This window comes from Podarcis tiliguerta (assembly GCF_965153285.1).
Source record: "Podarcis tiliguerta genome assembly, chromosome: 1".
In the NCBI taxonomy this organism is placed as follows: Eukaryota; Metazoa; Chordata; class Lepidosauria; order Squamata; family Lacertidae; genus Podarcis; species Podarcis tiliguerta.
This window is the reverse complement of record NC_139534.1, coordinates 33,655,504-33,674,952: the sequence shown is the minus strand read 5'-3', so window position 1 is coordinate 33,674,952 and position 19,449 is coordinate 33,655,504. Positions and strand designations below refer to the sequence as shown.

Here is a 19,449-nt window from a genome sequence, read left to right as displayed (position 1 = left end):
CTGAAGCCATCGTCTTTGCTAGGAATATTCTGTATGTGGTTATGGCTTTATTGCATAAAAACCTGAGGCAAGCATCTCTAGAGTAGCCAATCTTTTTTTCTTTTCTTTTTTGAAATTGCATTTGTATACCATGATGAAGTATATACATCCAGCAGCCAACCTGAGGCATCTGTATTGCAATCACCTGGAACTCAATACACTTGCTCCCCAAAGTTGTGCTTGCAAGTTCAAGTTGAGGCAGATGTCCCTTTAGGGCATAATCAAGGTTTTAATAGCTAGCCCTTTCTTGCAGCTCAGGAAGAGAATTTCTAACACTGAGAACAGATGGGCAATTGGACACATTACCTAGAAATATGGGTATTCTGCATTTCTAGACCTTCTAAACAATAGCAAGGAAAAATATCACGCACTGAAATGTTTCACTATATTGGAAAGTGGACTTGATTACCTTAGAGAAAACCTTTCAAAGAACCATGATTCTGGGAAGGAAACTGCTGAGGTCTGTTTTCACGTTGCTTAGTTTGCGCAAGAACGAAGCAGTAACCTTGCCTAGCATGATAGTCTGTATTTAACATTGTCTCGGAAATGTGTGCTAACTCTTGGTTAGTGTGATTAAGCTGGCCAGAGGAAGGATATTTTGATTAGCTGAATAGCAAAGATCCGTTTTAAATGAAATTTATCCTGCTGCAATGTGTATTAAGGGAAAAAATTGAAATTACTGAGGTTCATTTTTAAAAGTGGTTATGAAGACATATGTGAATGGAAATGACCTTTTGGTTTGCTGATATTATATTTATTGAAAGAGTAATAGTGGATGGCTTGTTCTTGATTGCTTGCAAGGGATTTCCAGCTGGAAACCTACCTATTTCTTGAAATTTCATATAGTGCCAAGGCTTGTACAATCTAAAGACATTTTGTGGCATTTAGACGTTTTAAGGAAGCACATCTACACTGGCTTCATCAAATACTCCTGAATTTCACAGTAGATATGTTGGTTTAGGAGTCACTGGTATAGGCAACGAAAGGAGTGCTAGGCTTGCACACAAGGATTTTGAATTTGCTGCTGGTGCCAGTAATTGCCCCAATATCAGCACATGGAAAATCAATTTCTTTTTGCCTCAGACTTGTTGCATAGTCCTTTACCTAGTAGTAGCAAAACCCTGTGTGCTTCAGATCACTGAATGTGCCCCATGTGGTGAAACAGAGGTGCAACACCAGAACAGGGGTAGTTATGCTTTAAATGGAAGGAAATCTGTTCTACCGCAAAGTTGGCAGGGGGGATGACTATATACAGCCATGAGACTCACTAGCTGACATTGGAACAGTAACTGCATCTCAGCCTAACCTAGCTCACATGATGCTTGTGGGGATTAAATAAGGAGAGTGAGAACCATGTACTCCACCTTGAGCTTCTTCGAGAAGAAGGTGGAATAGATAAGCAACAAATAAATAAAATAATTTATAAGAACACTAACAGAACAATTAGAAGTTCTGTTCAAACCTTGTAGTGAGCAGTTTGGGGGGAAATTAAGTTGGAAAACCCAGTGTAAAAGACCAATTCATACAATACTTGCTGACACAAACATCTTCAGATACATGCTCACTTAGAAAGAGATGCTATGGATCTTTCATGTATGTAACTTGTATAAGTTCCTATGGTTCCAGTGGCTTTTCAAAGACTGTTATTGTGATAATGGGACTTGCTACTATGCAATAACAAGAAACTAGCATTTAGTGGTTCACGTATCATTTGCACATGCTAAATATGTGTTCGTAAGGGTATTTATAATGAGGTAGAGTCTCTTATTGATTCATTTAAGAGAACATATTAAATTAGGTTTGCTTTCTTTCAAAAAAACCCCACCCCAAAACGTTAAAAGTGTATTTATCTTAAATTATGGTGTAAGTTAGTGGTACGTCACTTACATTATGATGTAGCACAGTTTTTGCTGTAGTTTTCAAAGGTTCACAAACTGTAAGTAACGACAAAAAGAAGAGACATTCTAGAGAGAAAGAGGATTTGGTCTCAAGGGTCTCAATACTTTAAAAGCTGCAGAGAAAGTAAATAAAGATGAATCTGAAGGCAGAGGAGGTAGCTGGGAGAGAGAAGTGATTCTGCAAGGGAGCACCGGTGGGATATATAGTTTGATATCCATGCAGCTAGAACTGGAGATTGATTCTGGAACAGGTTTTATTTACCAGCATTCAGCTTGCTGAAAAAAATAGATGGGAGGAAGCTGAAACACTACAGTCTTCTGAAGTCTAAAAGTCTATTATTTGCCTTCGCAGAATGGATTGGAGATAAGAGATAAGAACGCATTAATACAAATAAAAAGCTACCACATTCTTTTCAGGGGGGAAAGGGAGGGTTAGATTATTTTCTGTTTGAGACTGCTTTCTTCTCAGAAAGCAACATTTCATTTCAAGTTTTTTGGGGGACAGGAAACATAGAGTTGTGAGAGTGGCAGGGGGATAAATTTTATTTTGTGCTGGTGCGGAAAGGAGGGAGGGGCCTCTGCTGTCACTGAGAGCCTTCAGTTTTTTCCTGTAAGATGCTGCTGTTGGTGCGCTGGCTTGTTGATTTGGGACAATTGGTCGTAAAAGAGAGACTGATTTCAGAGTAAACATGTTTGGGATCAGACTGTATATCTTTGATTGTTTTCACAAATGGTGTTTAAAGTGCTTTGTAATGCAAATGTGAATGCTACGGTACGTTTAATGCCTATTCAAATCGCTCTCCTACGCTTTCTATTTCATGTTAACAACAGACATATATTTCAGTAAATAGGGTAAGGGAATCTCAGCTTATCCCTAATTTCAGTTAATTTTGAGGAACTGTGCTGCAGCTGATTTTCAACTCCCTTCTGCAACTGTGTTTCTCAAAACGTATGAAAGAACTGTGTGTTGATTTGACCCTTCATAAACTTCATATGCTGGGTAAATATATAGAAAAGGCCAGTTTGGGTTCAGTCTAAGCCCAGCACCCATGCAGCATTTGCACTTAGCAGAACCCTGTTTTTGTTGTTGCCCCCCACCCCACAGTTTACTTATTTTATTTATTTATTGCTCTTATATACCAACCTTTTTCTCCCTAGAGCTCAATGTGGCTTATATGGTTTTCCCTGTCCTCCTTTAATCCCACAACAACACTGTGAGGTAGGTTAGGCTGTGAGTGAGTGAGGCTGGCCTAAGGTCACCCAATGAGCTTCATGGCTGAGTGGAGATTCAGAATCCAGTCTCCTGGGTCCTAGTCCAACACTCTAACCACTACAAGGAATGGGAGTTCTGTGTGCAGTTCTCACATCTCAAACTCCCATTAGCTCAAACTCCCATTAGCCAGAACCAGCATAGACAGTGATCAAGGATGGTCAAGGATGAAGTCCTACAACACCTGGAGAGCCACGGGTTTCCCATACCTGCCTTAGGCAGTTGGGGCCCAGGTTATCGGAAGGACTGCCAAGAACAGCTGCTCTCTGGCTTGCCGTCAGGATCTATTACACTGAGAGGCACCAGAGAAAAGAACTGTTCAACCTTTCATTCCATTTTTATGGAGGCTGGTATTTTAGCTGCTGATTTTTTTTATGGGTTTAGCATTGACTGGCTCTAATTGTATTTTAAATACTGTATAGTTCCCTGTTGTCTTAATTTTGTAAGCCGCATTGGAAGGATTTTGCCCTCGAAAGGCATACAGTGGTACCTCGAGTTAAGAACTTAATTCGTTCTGGAGGCCCGTTCTTAACCTGAAACTGTTCTTAACCTGAGGTACCGCTTTAGCTAATGGGGCCTCCCGCTGCCGCCACGCCACCGCCGTGCGATTTCTGTTCTCATCCTGAAGCAAAGTTCTTAACCCGAGGTACTATTTCTGGGTTAGAGGAGTCTGTAACCTGAAGCATCTGTAACCTGAAGCGTCTGTAACACAAGGTACCACTGTACACACATTCGAGTTACAATTAAATAGGAAGAGCCTGTGTTCTGTAATGGTTGTACACACGATCAAATCCTCATTCAGCCATGAAATGCGCCTGGTTGCTGTCTCTGGCCTAACCTATCTCACATGAGTGTTGTGTTAAAGGTATTCCGCCTAAGTATCAAAATCCAGTGGAATGTTTGCTTTTCTTCTCCCCCACCATTTTGCTTTATCTGGTTTTATATTCTAATACCTCATTGGATACACATGTGTTGTGTGTGTGTGTGTGTGTGTGTTTGCATGCTCCATTGCTATGAACTGGATTATTTTTTTCACAGCATGATTTACTTCCTCCTTCTTGCATTCTCCCCCTCTGGCTACTAAATGTAAATTTTGTCTTTACTAACCTGAAATGTTCCCCAAGCCAGGGATTTGCAGTAAGTTTGAATATTGTGCTTGGGAATGAGGGGAGTTTAAAACAGGTTTTCTTCAAGCAATTGCTTTCAAATCATGTCTCAAACGCACTTGTCCTTTAGGCTTCATGAAAATTATCTCTCAAAGGCCACCCATGTCACCTACTATAAGCTGCACTGAATACTTCCTTCTGTTTCTTTCTTGAACAACTTATATATTGCTAACCGCATTTGCCTCGGAATTTCCCCCGCATGTTTTTAATTCCTTTCACCTTATGAAGTAGTGAAATCAGTGGGGTGCATTTGAAGGCTTTTGAAGTTTTTATTTTCTCTTGCAGCCTTACTCCCGAGAGTAAGCTGCCTTTGAAGTAAATCGTAAAAGTGAAATCAGAACCTACTTTCTGCATTAATATATTTGTATCCACACATAACTTAAAAGTACTTATGATAATCAGGACTTCTTGTAATAGTGAATGAACTGAACAACGCAAGGAAGGCCAATCTGAATTTAGCTTTGGTTAGTTCCTGAAGCCATGACATGACAGTGTGACCAGGCACAGTGACACGGAGTCAGGATAGTACTAAACACTTAAGGAAAAAAATACACTGGCCTAGAATCAGTACTTAATCTAGGTGTGATGAACACTTTGTATTTGCCCTGTATTGGCTTTCCTATTCTGTTTCCTACTCTGCGAAAAAAGTGCATTGAACAAAGACTTTGATCACACTTTACTGTAATAGAGTTTCAGAGGGAATGAAAAGTGGAAATAGAAATCCACTTTTACTTCTTAGTCAACACCCTGCTCAGTATATCATTGTGCCACTTGTAATACTGTGCATTCGACCCCATAGTGTAACCCAGGTTTGTCCTATGGTTGACAGCACATGGTTTGCCTAGGAGAGCTAAACCACAATCCTAGATTCAGTTGCCATGATGAGCCAAACTATGGCTTTGCGCAGCAGCAGGATGACTGAGAAGGAGCAAAGCAGCCACCATCTCCTCTTTGGAAGCTCACTTGCTTACATGTTCATGCTAAGCCATGACATGCAGATCAGCCCGTTCTCACCCTTTTCTGTCTGTCTCATGAGAATACAGAGCCAATATCTGGGTTCCTAATTGCACTAATGTATGAGACCCATTGGGACGCGGGTGGCGCTGTGGGTTAAAGCCTCAGTGCCTAGGGCTTGCCAATCGAAAGGTTGGCGGTTCAAATCCCCGCGGCAGGGTGCGCTCCCGCTGTTCGGTCCCAGCGCCTGCCAACCTAGCAGTTCGAAAGCACCCCTGGGTGCAAGTAGATAAATAGGGACCGCTTACCAGCGGGAAGGTAAATGGCGTTCCGTGTGCTGCGCTGGCTCGCGAGATGCAGCTTGTCACGCTGGCCACGTGACCCGGAAGTGTCTGCGGACAGCGCTGGCTCCCGGCCTCTTGAGTGAGATGGGCGCACAACCCTAGAGTCTGTCAAGACTGGCCCGTATGGGCAGGGGTACCTTTACCTTTACCTTTATGAGACCCATATGCTGGCTGCATAGTTCTTGTAGGAGAAAAGTTTATAAAAGTTGGATCTCACAAGTAGAATGGTGATAGTATAGTCTTCGATATGCATGTTCTTGCACCCACCATTATACAAGCAAATGGTGGTGGGCCAGAAAGCAGAAGAGCTACAGCATTTACTGAATATTAAAATACAATAGTCTATTAAACATTAAAAGCTTCCCTAAACAGGACTGCCTTCAGATGTCTTCTAAAAGTCTGGTGGTTATTTTTCTCTTTGACATCTGGTGGGAGGGCGTTCCACAGGGCTGGTGCCAATACTGAGAAGGCCCTCTGCCTGGTTCCCTGTAACTTGGCTTCTCGCAGGGAGGGAACCGCTAGAAGGCCCTCAGCGCTGGACCTCAGTGTCCGGTCAGAACGATGGGGGTGGAGACGCTCCTTCAGGTATACTGGGCCAAGGGTACGGATATGGACCCAAATTTTACCCTTGTATGAGCAGAAGACACTTTTGCTCATACAAAGTGGGGTTCTGAATTCCCTTTCCACAAGTATAGTGGGCCTTTCCCTCTCTCCTACTGCTTCTTTCGCTCCCTGAAAGCCACTCCTGAGCAAGTCAGAAATACCTTTTCAGAGGTCTGTAGCAGAAAGGAATAGAGAAACACCTGTTGCACAAGTAAAAATCGTGGAGTTTTTGAATCCAAACCATTGTTTAACTAGTATCTTTTGAGATTTTCTTGTGTGTTTTTCACTCAGTGATGGGGACACTCCCACCCGATTTTTTTCTTCTCAGATAACAACATGATTTATAGGTCCACTGCAGCGGATAGCAAGAATGGGGGATATGTTTGTGTGCTTATGTAAGCAAGAATTTTGCACAAACAAATCTTAGAAACATATTTCTTGAACTTAATTCTGGAAGAGCTGAGCTGTAGCCCTTTCTCACTGTTAAAAGCAAAGCTATTAACATCTTCTGATATAGATGGCTAGACTTTTCAATTTGCGGGTAGGATCACACTGAGAATGTAGTTAATTGGAGATTAGCGGGTCACAGGATGAAAATACGCAGCATGAAGCAGAAACAGAATGTCGTTCTTCCAAACTGCAGGGTGTTTGAATTAAAAGCCTTTATTTTCTGCCTCAGGTATGTGTGTGTGTGTGTGTGTGTGTGTGTGTGTGTGTGTTTACACTCCAGGATACCATGTCACGATACCTTGATATCATACAAAAACCTGCAATTATTTTAACGTGTTTGATCCCTGCTGTTCAGTTTTAATACTGATATCTATGTGAATGGTTTTGCTCCTCCCACGAAGATTGGCAGGGTTAAAGATAATTATGTCACAATCACATATGACAAATATATCTGGTATTCAGGCCAATGAGTTTCAATCACTTACCCATAGCACTTCCATCTTATCAGGATTCAGCCTTAGTTTTTTGCCCCCATCCCAGCACTGCCTCCAGACACCTGTCCATCACCTTCCCAACCTCTCCTGATTTTAATGGAGTGGAGAAAAAAAGAGCTGCCGTGTTGTAGCACCCTGCTTGTGGTTAACGCTTAGCTGGAATGAAATATTCAACGCAGCAATAGAGAAATTAAAATAATAATTTATTTGTCAGACAAATAAATGATTGGCACAGTGGTATATTTACCAAAAGCTCTGCACACCCCAGCCCTGGTGACCAGCACTTATATTCCCTCAGCCCAGCCTCCTTACTCCTCCTTTGGCTGCCTCTGTCCAATCAGCCTGGTTGAAATTCCTATTGGCTGTTTGCTAGAACCAATCATAAAAGATACACCCATTTCCTATTACCTTTTATGGGAGACAAAGAGCTATATTTCCTTCTATCATATATCTTACATTTGTCTTGACAAGACATCTTAAATATCAGATCACCCTTTGCTCTTTGCTCTTCTGCTCTTTGCTCTTCTGCTCTTGGCAACAGGGGCAAATGGCTAAAACAGATGGCTCATGGTTTCAAATTTTGTCATATAAACAGAGGTCTTGGGTTCACCTTCTCACACACCATCAATGAAATAAGAATCTAATATAAGTTGTTGCTATTAGCTCTTTGCCTTTTAACCTTCTCAGGATACCTTAAACCATGTTTGATGGGAGGCACTATTTACCAACTCTAATTAGTGTTTTTGCAGCTTGGATTGTATTCTGTAATTCGTATGACCTTTTGCTCCCAGCTTTTGCTCCTTTTTTACAACTTTGAGGTACTGCAACAAATCAATGAGGGGCCCTTGTTCAGGAGAATAAACAAAAGCTCTCAGCCAGGTGGTTTCTGCCTGGCCTGGAGCAAGCATTTGGAGCAAGCATCTACAAATATATTTTTAAGCTTATTTTAAAATACAGATCTTTGATCAGATGCCTCAGTGTCTTCAGCATACTGATGACATTGTGCACCAAATCCCCAGATGGTTTATATCGGGTGCACAACCTGCAGTCCTCCAGATGTTGTTGGACTACACCTCCCATCATCCCTGATCACTGGCTATGCTGGCTGGGGCTGATGGGAATTGTAGTCCAGAAACAACTGGAGGGCTGCAGGTTGTGCACCCCTGGTTTACATAGATGTTAAATAATACAGGAGGCAGAATGGGGAGCCCAGAAGCCATGGCCCCAGAAGCCATGGGGTTCATTCAAATCTGTTGCACAGCCCTAATTGTGGACAGCAATTGTGCTGCAGGTAGGAATGGGGGAGAAATTAGATTCAGTTTGCATGTAAAGGTGTGCTTACTAAATTAGCACTTTCCAAAACAATACAAGAACTGAAACAAAACCATTTTTTGAAATTTGCACTTCTTCAAATTTTGCAATCCAGCTCTCTACCCTAGTAATGTGTACAGAAGTACATATGTGGGTTAACTTGCACATATTAATGAAATTAACATACAAAAATGTCTTATATTACTTTGCAAAAATGTGCATATTAGAAGAAATTTACACTAAAATGCTGGTGATTTTTTCTGGGATTGTTTTTAAATAAGAAACGCTTTTGTGGAAATGTGGATAACTGAAGTTAAGATTGAAAAAAACACACGAGAGAAACTGAAACTGACAGATTTACCCATCCTTGTTGCAGGCCTGGCTTTGTGCTAAAAAATGGCACTTTGTCACAGTTGCTTGGATTAACTGCAAAAAATGACAGAGCACAGTATTTTACATTATGAGGAAAAGCTCAGACTGTCAGAAATTGAGAGGGATGCTATTGCCCTGTTTTTACTTCTTTCTAAAGGCTTTTATAATTTACAAATCAAAATGATTATATATGGTGTTGGAAGTGACAAACGTAGAGGTTGTGATAATGGATTTCTTGGGGAGAGGCTTACAAAATTTATTGTTACATGCAAGTTGTGAGGTTCCAGGAGGTTACCCAGAGTTAATGTTTCCTTTGGAAATGCGGCACAGCACAGACGGTGGTGTCTCTATGATATATGGTCTATTTACACATGCATACAACCCAAACCCAGGACGGAACAGTTCAAAGCATTAACACTCCAAAAAGGTTCATGCTTCTCTCATAGCTGTAGCCTGGGATCTGAAAAGACCTCAACCATCGCTCTGACCCTCCTTCCAGCTTGCCGCTTACAGGCCGAAACCCTTTCCCCAAGAATACACCACAGCAAATTTAAATCCTAAAAACTCCAAACTCTTTTTGTCTCTGCCCACTTGGGCTCCACCCATTTGTGTCTGGCACAGAGTCCCCACTTTCTTAATGGCTCATTGCCTTGCCTTTGTTAGATTAATGACTCATACTTCACAGCCATTATCAGGCTGGCCTGGCTATTCCAGCAATTGAATCCCTACTGGATCTGGAAATTCAGGGGTTTTAATTAAATTCTAACCCTTTACTGGTTCCAGGAATTTAGGGGAGTCTTTCCTCACATAAACAGGGGGGAACACAATACATCAGTCAACACATGATAATTAACCATATTCCTCAGATGTGTGCTTACCCTGTACGAGAAACCAGGCTTTTAGCATTACAGCTCCTGTTCCCTGAGATCAATTATCCGCCACAATCAGGCATCTGCTGTCATGATATTTAGGCACCTACTGAATACCTTTTCGTCACTGTTGTTGTTGAAGAAGGCTTTCCCTGAGGTGCAGCACAATAATTTATGGAAGATCAATTTTATATTTGATTAGATGGTTTTTGTTGTTTTTAGAGTTTGCATGGATGGGTTTTTTATTGTTTTAGCATTTGCTGAATTGATTTGATTGCGCTCAGAGCTTGTCTTTCAGCGTTTTATCCTGTTTTTACTGTGTACACAACTTTGATGGTTTTATGCCATGAAGCGGTCTATATATTAGAAGAAGAAATAGAAGAAGAAGATCATCATAAAGTCAGGCAGCAGGAATGACTTCTATGCTGCATGTGAAAGCAGCAGTTTTGTAAATGTGGTGCCCACCCAGTGGAACACCTTCCTGTCAGATGTCAAAAAGATAACCAGTTACATGACCTTCTGTAGATTTTTTTTTTTCCTAAGAAGAAAGAAGCAGGAGAAGAAACAGAAGTAAAAAAAAAAAGTTTTATTGACCTGTCTGAAACAGCACCATTGGTATGGATAAAATTTTGTCTGTGTGAATGTATTAACCCCTTCCCTAAACAAAGACCCAGGAAACAGCAAGAAAGCATCAAGAGATAAGTCCTCATTTCTGCCCTGACAACAGAACAAGTTTGTAACTGAAGACAGAGCAACAGCAACTGCTCAAAGTTAGCCATAGTAATCGATGCTGCTGTACTTTATCAGACTTCTAAGAAGCATGCAAACTTTCAGCATTAACCACTTGGTGGGCTGATGGATTCCTAGTTGTTCTCTCTTAATCCCTGAACCTGTGTTAATTATCCTACTTTACACTTTCCTATCATATATTTTCTCATCCAACAAATCAACCCACCTAAGTGGGTCATCGCATTCTATAAAGAGATTTTGCATAGTAATTCTGCTTTCCAGGGCCACTTTTCACTTGACATTTTGTGGCCGAGATGGGAGACTACAGACTCGGGGACAAAATGTGGCCCTCCATATGTCTTGGTTTGACCCTCAGGACTCTTCCCAGGCCACATCCACTTCCTAGTTACAACCCTCATTGGTCCTCCTTTGCACCCACCTTAGTGGTTTTGCCTGGCTGGAACGTGTCTGTGAAAACTCTGCTTCTTGTCTGGATGGAGTGTAGAGAGGGATGTCTTAGTGTGTATAGAAGCAAGCTTGTTCTGTAATTGTAACATTAGCATTCTTTGTCCTGCCTGTGTCTGCTTCTGACTCCAACCACCACTGGCTTGTAGCTTTCAGAAGGCTGCCTATGAGGAAATGTGACCTTTGAACTGACAAATGTCCTGCACCCTCTCCCATAAGATGTTAAGGAGGACTGGACATGGTACTAAATACCCAGGTTTAGGGACTCTAGAACCTGGATATAGAGCTGCAGTATAAGTTCTGAGTCACCCTGTAATTAGGTACTGTTCAGACTTCACAATGTATTTGGTCATATGAACCTGAGGAATTCCAACATGATTGAATTAACATTCTACAGCAAGGCCATCACTCATCTTATTAGTGCCTGAACCTTTCTACCCTCACCATTTCCAAACCGTGTCAGTTCAGATTGTTCCTTAATAATATTAATTCTGTCCCATTGCCTCATAAATCTTGAATTAATTCCCCCCTCCCCCCGCAAAGATTCATATTTGAACATATTTTTCCACAATATATGCCAATAATCCAGAATCCTGCACACGTTGGCAGAGTGTGTGCTAGCCTGCTGTACCCCTGCTCCAACCCTTTTCATGACGTCTTTAGGATGTTTTGGGGCTACTTCCTTGTTTGGCGCTGTGTGCATGCGTGCAGCCGTGCAGTCAGACACACCTAAATCAGGATTTGTTTGTTTGTTGTTGTTGAGCTTTCACTGGGGTGTTGTTTTGCTGGCATAGCAAAGGCAAACAGCAGCAGCATTGGAGAGCTCAGAGGTGACATCATAAAGTCTTCAGAGTAGCTTTGGATGTTATGATTAAGCAGCCACGCTGGATAAGCAACTGATGTGTGTGCATATGTTTCTGTGTGTGTTCCTAGTGCAATGTGTCTGCTCTATGCTTAGATGGATGAGCCCTGTTTGGACGCCCACACATTTCCATAGTGAAGTTAAGCTACTTCTCTTTTTGCACAAATCGGCTCCACCTCTTTGTGGGGATGCATTGCAGGCGAGCCACCAAGCCTCCCTCCTCAGCGTGGGGGGGGGTGGAACTGCATCCCGCCTTATGCTGGGGAGGCCCGGGTATGCCAGTTAGCCAAGCGGCCAATCAGGTGGCTTTGGGGCGTGGCCGGGGCCGATTTAAACCACAGCGTGACGCTGAGTTGCCCCTTTTCATCCTCGCACCGTGGATCTCCCGCTCTTTCTCAGGTTGCGCCTTTGGCCTTGCTATGGACTTCGGTTGGTCACCGTTGAGGGGCCTGGTAGGACTTTTGCCACTTGGTTTTTGCCTACCTCGTAGCAATCATCACAACTTTGTAAGGCTTGGTGGTTAGGCATTGGAATAGCAGTGTGTGGGGGAAGGGAGGTGCGGCCATCACCTGCCCCTCCGTGCTCAAGGGTATTCTGTTAAAGGAATCCAGGACTGTGGATCTCATCCGAAGCTTGGGGAGGGGCGAGGGCCATGCCATGACCCCAGTGGGAACCGAGGGGAAGCTCGAGTCGGTCCACATTGGTGGGGCTCTCCCTACTGGTGATTTACCCTTACCAGGCTCCCTGCAAGGCGGGCAGGAGTCAGATATAATCTGTTGATGCCAATGCCTAAGCCAATACTGCTCATATTCTGTAACCAATAAAGTTGTGGCCTAAATTTTGCCCATTAACATTAACCTAAAATTCTGTGTCCTTGTGTCTTTCTTCTCATGGGGGTGGCTTGGGGCTTTGACACGCAATATTCAGGAAGCATGAAAAGCAGGTGTATGGGTCAGGTGGGCATCCGCTGTTGCCTACTGATTGTACTGTCTGACACTATCCAAAGCATCATTATTAATAGCATTTACAAGGCTAAATATTTGAATCAAAAATCTGTAAATGTTTGTTTATATTATGACTGTAATGGTTCTAGGGATTGCTTGTGCGTAAGTTGCCTTTACTCATGACTATCTTGCATGGTTGAACCCTTTCTGAGAGAGCAGCCACTCTCTCGTGGCTGCCTCAGTCGCTGGCAGAATCCGTCAGTGGGCGTTTCTTAAAACGCTTCCAACATAAAAGCTGCTTGATGCCCAGTCTCCTCCCCCGTTGCCTGCATGAAAGTTTTTTGCGCACTGTGGGCGCGGGCAACGGAGCACTTGTCCCCTCTCCGCTTGTCTCCTGCGAAGAGTCCTGGAGCCAACTCTCCGCTTCCTCTATCTCCTCCCCTTCTCCACTGGTGTTGCGCTGATTTCCTTCCCCAGCATATGGGCTATCCCTCCTCCTACTGGGACCCTCTCCACCATCATCCGGGAGCCCTCTCACCTCCTCCGGTTCCGATGGCAGTTCCCTGACAATGACAATAATTTTTTCTTGCGAAGAACAGTATTGAAATTTAGACAAAATCATCTGCACAGCTTGGCATACTTATTGCACTGAATCCCGTTCACATGAGTAAGATGTGGACATTGTTGTATGTGAGTCTCTCTCTGTGTGGGTTTTGCATTCCTGGCTGGGAACAGATTCATTCTATTTGAAAATTCATCGAAAGATTTATATAGTGTTGAGTCTTGGCTTTTTGTGGGAAAACAGTTCCACCTGCTGGATGCTGTGTGTAAAAGTCAGCATTTCATTGAACGTATATAAGCTACCAGTTAATTTCTCTTAAGTAGCACCAAGGGGAAAAAACCTATTTAGTCTTAGCTTTGCCACTGCTGCTGTTGTTATTTAAACAAAAACAAAAAACCCTATACTTTCAGTTTGCTTTTTGGTCTCCCCTCAAAATTTGTCTGTGCCTTGTGATCATTTAACTCAGGCTTTCCAAGTAGTGACACTAGAAATCTGAAACACTGCTCCTATTGAAACCAGAAAGGCAACTGTCGTCTGCTGAAAACAGTTCTGCCCACCATTTTTTATTTTATTTTTTGCAAAAAAAGCAAGTATTTCCCAAACTTTCCCCCCTGTGAACCACTTAGAAATTGCAGCAGGTCTCAACTGACCGCATAATGATATTTCTGCCTGCTGTAGCAATTGTAATGTTCTGTGATAGACGCCGTGTGGTTTTTTAAATTGTGCACTGCAGATTGCAGTATAAATAAATTATATATGCCCTTTTTCTGAAAATAAAGGGGAGTAAGTTACATTAACTATTCCTTGCACTTTGATGCCACTGAAAAGTACATTGCAAGATCGTTTTTATCAAATGCTGCTTTTTTTCCATATGACAGGCCTCCTCCTAATACATGGTTTAAACCTTATCACAAGATAAGAAAAGGCCTGCGAAAAGCTGCCATCTATTCTTTGATTATATATAGGGAACAGTTATAGCAGGCTTAATGAATGTGATGGCAATTACCTGGAGGCTGCCCAAATCACCCATTCATGGTCAGTATGCCACAACTCTAAAGGGCTCTTAGCCATACACATGCAGCTTCTACACTGTAGTGTGGCTAGCATCTAGCATCGGTGGTGTGTAGCATGTTGCACGGGTCAAGAGCCCTTGAAATTGTACAGCTGTTGTTAAGGTGATAACAGCCTTCATGCATCTGCAGCGTTCTTTCGGTGATGCATGCTCCTTGCATCTTTGTTTATTGATCTAACAGTATGAAACTAGCAACCACGTGCATATATACTTTTCCAATTTCCATCACAATTTTTTTTCCTCCCCTTAGCTCAGCTAGTCTACAATTGTATCTGCCATACTTTCGTTTTTCATCAGGGTCCACAAGCTGTCAGAAGACTGATCTGGTTGATACGTACATAAATGTAAAAAGAACTGATTCATTTATGCTAACAACACCTGATGGTGTAAAGGCTACAATAATTGCCTGTCTATGCTGGTACCATCACTTCTGTAACACTTTTCCAGATAAGAAATTAAACAATACTGGCAACTGCAGTGCAAATGTGCATGTAGGCAAAGTTTTTTTAAAGTCTTTTTTAAGATAGCAGGCTAGTTAGTAATCTCTTCTCCATTTCATGACACTTTAGTGTTGCAGCAGATACAGGCAATTGTTTTTCCCCTAACAAATGGGGAATTCAATCTATAATATAATATATTCAATCTATAAATAAAACATTTGTTTATGAAGTGCTGTCTGAAAGTTATGCATGTACAATAACAAAAATAGGGAAACGGAGGTAGGTAAATTGGGAATATCGTTAGTGTAGCTTTTTTAAAAATGTAATTAACTACTCATTGTCATTGGGGATGGTTTAAAAGAATATGAATATTAATTACTATTTTTCCTCTGAATTTCTTTTTACAGGAGTTGTCAAAGTGGATTATGGAGACGTATCAGTCAGAAAAGCATTGAGAGAGAACTTAAAATGCAAACCGTTTTCATGGTACCTAGAAAATGTCTATCCAGACTCCCAGATTCCCCGACGATATTACTCCCTTGGAGAGGTATGAATTGTTTATTTTGCACAAGGATGGTTTTGGGTTGTTGTTGTTGTTTTTTTAAAAAAAGATCATCTGAAATGAGCCCAGGGCTTTTTAATTGTTCCCTGTGCAGCCCTTGACACTTTAAATGTTATACATTTAGGTAACTTTTAAGTAACATTTTCTGAAAATATGTTAACGTTTTGTTTTTCATGTGATGAGGGAGAAGGTGGTGTACTGTGTGAGCTCTAACTCCACTATCAATATCAGTGTTGCTCTTGGAGAAGTAACTTCTGAAGCTGTGTGTAGGTGCTTTGTGTAATTTGGAGGCCTGGGAAATCAAGGTTTTAATGTGTGAAAGGGGGCTCCACAAATTGAAAATGTTCTTCATTGTAGAATATATCCTTCCAACTCCTGGATGGTGTGGAGGCCAGGGCAGAGCTAGTGTGCTTATCCTCACTCTCTCTCTCATTGCACGAGAGGATTAGAGATAAATCTCCCAGTTCATCCTAGCGTGTCTCATGCCTGAGGCCTCTCAGTCCTTCCTCCTGCCATGCATAAAGTTTGAGAAAGGCGAACAGGAGGAGAAATTGCAGGTGACTTGAAGGATTGTATCCCCCCTCCCCCCCAAAAAAACCTTCACTTTCTTGATTCTTCACAATACAAAAACCTAAACAAAGATGGTTGTCCAGAATCATGATTTGCATTGCATATGTGCCGTAACTTTAAAAAACAAGGAATGCTTTCATTTCTGCTTTAGACAAATCAATTGCTTAGACGCCTCTCCAAAGATCTGTGTGGGTTATGAGTCATGGGAAATCATTTCCATGTTCACTGACATGAGATCTCCTCCTGAATTTGGCTAAAACTTTTGAAATCTGCTTTCAAGTGTCCCACCCCAACCCATCGCACCCCGGCACCAGAATTTAGAGATTTGGTGCAGTCCAAATTGTCAGATAATTTGCTACTGTAATCTTCCCTTGTCTTTCATCTCGTTTAATTCTTAAATGCTGTACATTTTTTTGTTTGAAACATCTGGCAGTGATGTATTTAAAAAGTGGAGGGGGAGGGGTTGCATTTGCTTTTACAAATGACATTCATCTCTACTTTTAGAATTATAAATTACAATGCCAGATCAGGTTTCACTCAAAGGCTTGTCAGTCGAAACCAGGTTTAGAGAAAGAAACCTAATAATAATTCTGGGACATTTTTTAAACGGCACACTTAATAGGCGTGAAATAATGAGAGTTTTGCCACGTAACTGACAGTTCAGGGAAACTAAGGTAAGTGAAGTTACGAAACAATCATTAAAAACACATTATTTTCACCAATAAGTGCTAGGTTTCTATGGAAACAAGAGGAGAATTTCAAGCAGCAGCTGTGAAATAAATATTGCTTGTCAGTTTCAGCTTCTAGCTGTCCACTGAGCTTATGAGGACACCCCACCCACCAGACTCCTGCAGATAGAGCTATGAGGTTTGTCGCAGGGATAGGAAACCAGGTGTTTTTGGATTCCAGCCAGCTCTAGCAACAACAGGAGATTCCAGCAACACTTGGAGGTCCACAGGTTCCCCATCCCAGCTGTACAGGGAATAGCAATAGTAACTGTTGGCACAAAACTTTCATCGACACAAGCAAGTCTTGTAAGTTCATCAACATTCTTCAACAGCAGGATTTTTTTTTTTTTTTTAAGAAAGTGGAGAGAAACAAGTTTGAAGAAAAAGCCAAGTCTAAACTTAAAATACAGCAATAGAGTGGTACCTTGGGTTACAAACGCTTCAGGTTACAGACTCCGCTAACCCGGAAGTAGTACCTCGGGTTAAGAACTTTACCTCAGGATGAGAACAGAAATCGCGTGGTGGCAGCGCAGCGGCAGCAGGAGGCCCCCTTAGCTAAAGTGGTGCCTCAGGTTAAGAACAGTTTCAGGTTAAGAACAGACCTCCGGAACAAATTAAGTTTGTAACCAGAAGCACCACTGTATAACAGTTATGCAGAAATATGAGGTGTGCTAAGCATGTCTGTTTACAGGGACGCGGGTGGCGCTGTGGGTAAAACCTCAGTGCCTAGGGCTTGCCGATCGCATGGTCAGCGGTTCAAATCACCGCGGCAGGGTGAGCTCCCGTCCTTCAGTCCCAGCTCCTGCCCACCTAGCAGTTCGAAAGCACACCTAAGTGCAAGTAGATAAATAGGTACTGCTTTATAGCAGGAAGGTAAACGGCGTTTCCGTGTGCTGCGCTGGTGCTGGCTCGTCAGAGCAACTTCGTCACGCTGGCCACGTGACCCGGAAGTGTCTCCGGACAGCGCTGGCCCCCGGCCTCTTAAGTGAGATGGGCGCACAACCCTAGAGTTGGACACGACTGGCCCATACGGGCAGGGGTACCTTTACCTTTACCTTTACCTTTAAGCATGTCTGTTTAGAAGTAAGCCTAAGCTTAGGCCACATGACCCGGAAGCTGTCTGTGGACAAACGCTAGCTCCCTCGGCCAGTAAAGCAAGATGAGCACCGCAACCCCAGAGTCGTTCACCACTGGACCTAATGGTCAGGGGTCCCTTTTCCTTTAAGCATGTCTGTTTAGAAGTAAGCCTAAGCAAGTGTGTTTAGGGTTGCAGCATTCATTGATTTAGTCTGTTTGTCATGCAAAACAAACAAAGAAACTCACTGCACTAAAGGCCTCCAGGAACAGAGAAGCACGTCTCCTCACTCTCTGAGGATTATATTCATAGAATCATAGAATTGGAAGGGACCATCTAGGGACCATTATATTCATAGAATCATAGAGTTGGAAGGGTCATCTAGTCATGCTCTACCGACTTTATAAAAGCCAGTGGTTATTTGGATCTGTTTCCTGCAGTGAGCAGAACCCATGGCTCCCTTGTAAAGCAGAGAACAGGAGTGAAGAAAATCATGACATTCCTTATTTCACAAAGCTTAAAATTAGTGGGTACACAATGTATAATGTCTGTTATTACAAACTAGAGACTTATGTTGTTCACATCAGCATTTATTTATTTTCCCCTTTCCCTTCTTTTTTATTTGCTTTCTTTTCTTTACTTGCTACTTATGAAAATTAAAATGAAATTTTAAGCTTTATTACGACTTTCTGTCATAATGAGGACTGAGCATCCTTGGTAGGCAGGGAATGCTGATTGGTTGTTTGAGATAGAAGTAAAACCATGGGAGAAGGAATGGGATGAGCAGCAGGTTTTTTTGTTGTTATTTTGCCTAGCTTATGTATCTGTGTATTTGTTTATCAAAAGCCACTGAGGGGGTCTAGCAGATGTAAATCACCCAGCAAATTGAGCAAGGCTATATCCACCTAAAATCAGATTTAAATAGATCTAGATCAGGGGTAGCCAATGCGTTGCCTTCTAGATCTTGTTGGACTCCAGGTCCATTAATCCCCAACAAGCCTAGCTAATTGTCAAACCATGGGAGTTGTAGTCTAAAAACTTACGGGGAAAACCACATTAGCTACCTCTGACCTAGATAATTCCTATCATCCAGGGGGAAAACCTGGAACTACCTGACTTTGAGCACCTTGAGGAATATTAGAGACTGGCTAGATTCGCCCCCCCCCCCAATACAATGAGACTAAGGGAAGTTTCACTACTACCTCTTTCAGACTTGCTAGGGCTACAACTACCTGCAAGAAGGCATCTACCACTCACTCAGCTAGTCTTCCCCTGACACCTCTTATTAGCAAGGAAGTGCAAGGTCTTAGTCTCATCTCTCCAAGAAATATGTCCACGTTCTTAGGCTCCACAAGTTGACACATTTCCAATATAGCTGCATAAGCAGCTGCCAAAGGTACATCTGCTAACACTGCTCAAATTACAGCATCCAAGTTGGAACAGATACAGTCAACTTTATCCACAAATTATCTAGCAAATTAGTCTCAACAGGCCACCGGGCAGGCCTCCTCTCCATCCTGAAGGCCAAGATGTTTAAGCCCTCAGACTACTCCGAACTGCTCAGCTGACTGACTTTCGAGCAGTTGTAATGGAAAGTAACATTTCTATACCATCATTTGGAGTAGGCTCTAAACTGAGTTCTAGTTGTGTCCCATTGGATTAACTGCAAG

The 19,449-nt window shown here is 42.3% G+C and overlaps 1 protein-coding gene across 2 annotated transcripts in view; it reads left to right on the top strand.

Moving 5' to 3' along the window:
- GALNT13 (polypeptide N-acetylgalactosaminyltransferase 13) overlaps nucleotides 1-19,449 on the top strand; it is a 150,109-nt gene that overhangs the window by 98,991 nt on the left and 31,669 nt on the right. For both annotated transcript variants that reach the window (XM_083409611.1, XM_083409612.1), the window contains exon 9: nucleotides 15,252-15,391. In XM_083409611.1, the coding sequence (XP_083265737.1) occupies nucleotides 15,252-15,391 (140 nt within the window). The remainder of the gene's footprint in view (nucleotides 1-15,251; nucleotides 15,392-19,449) is intronic.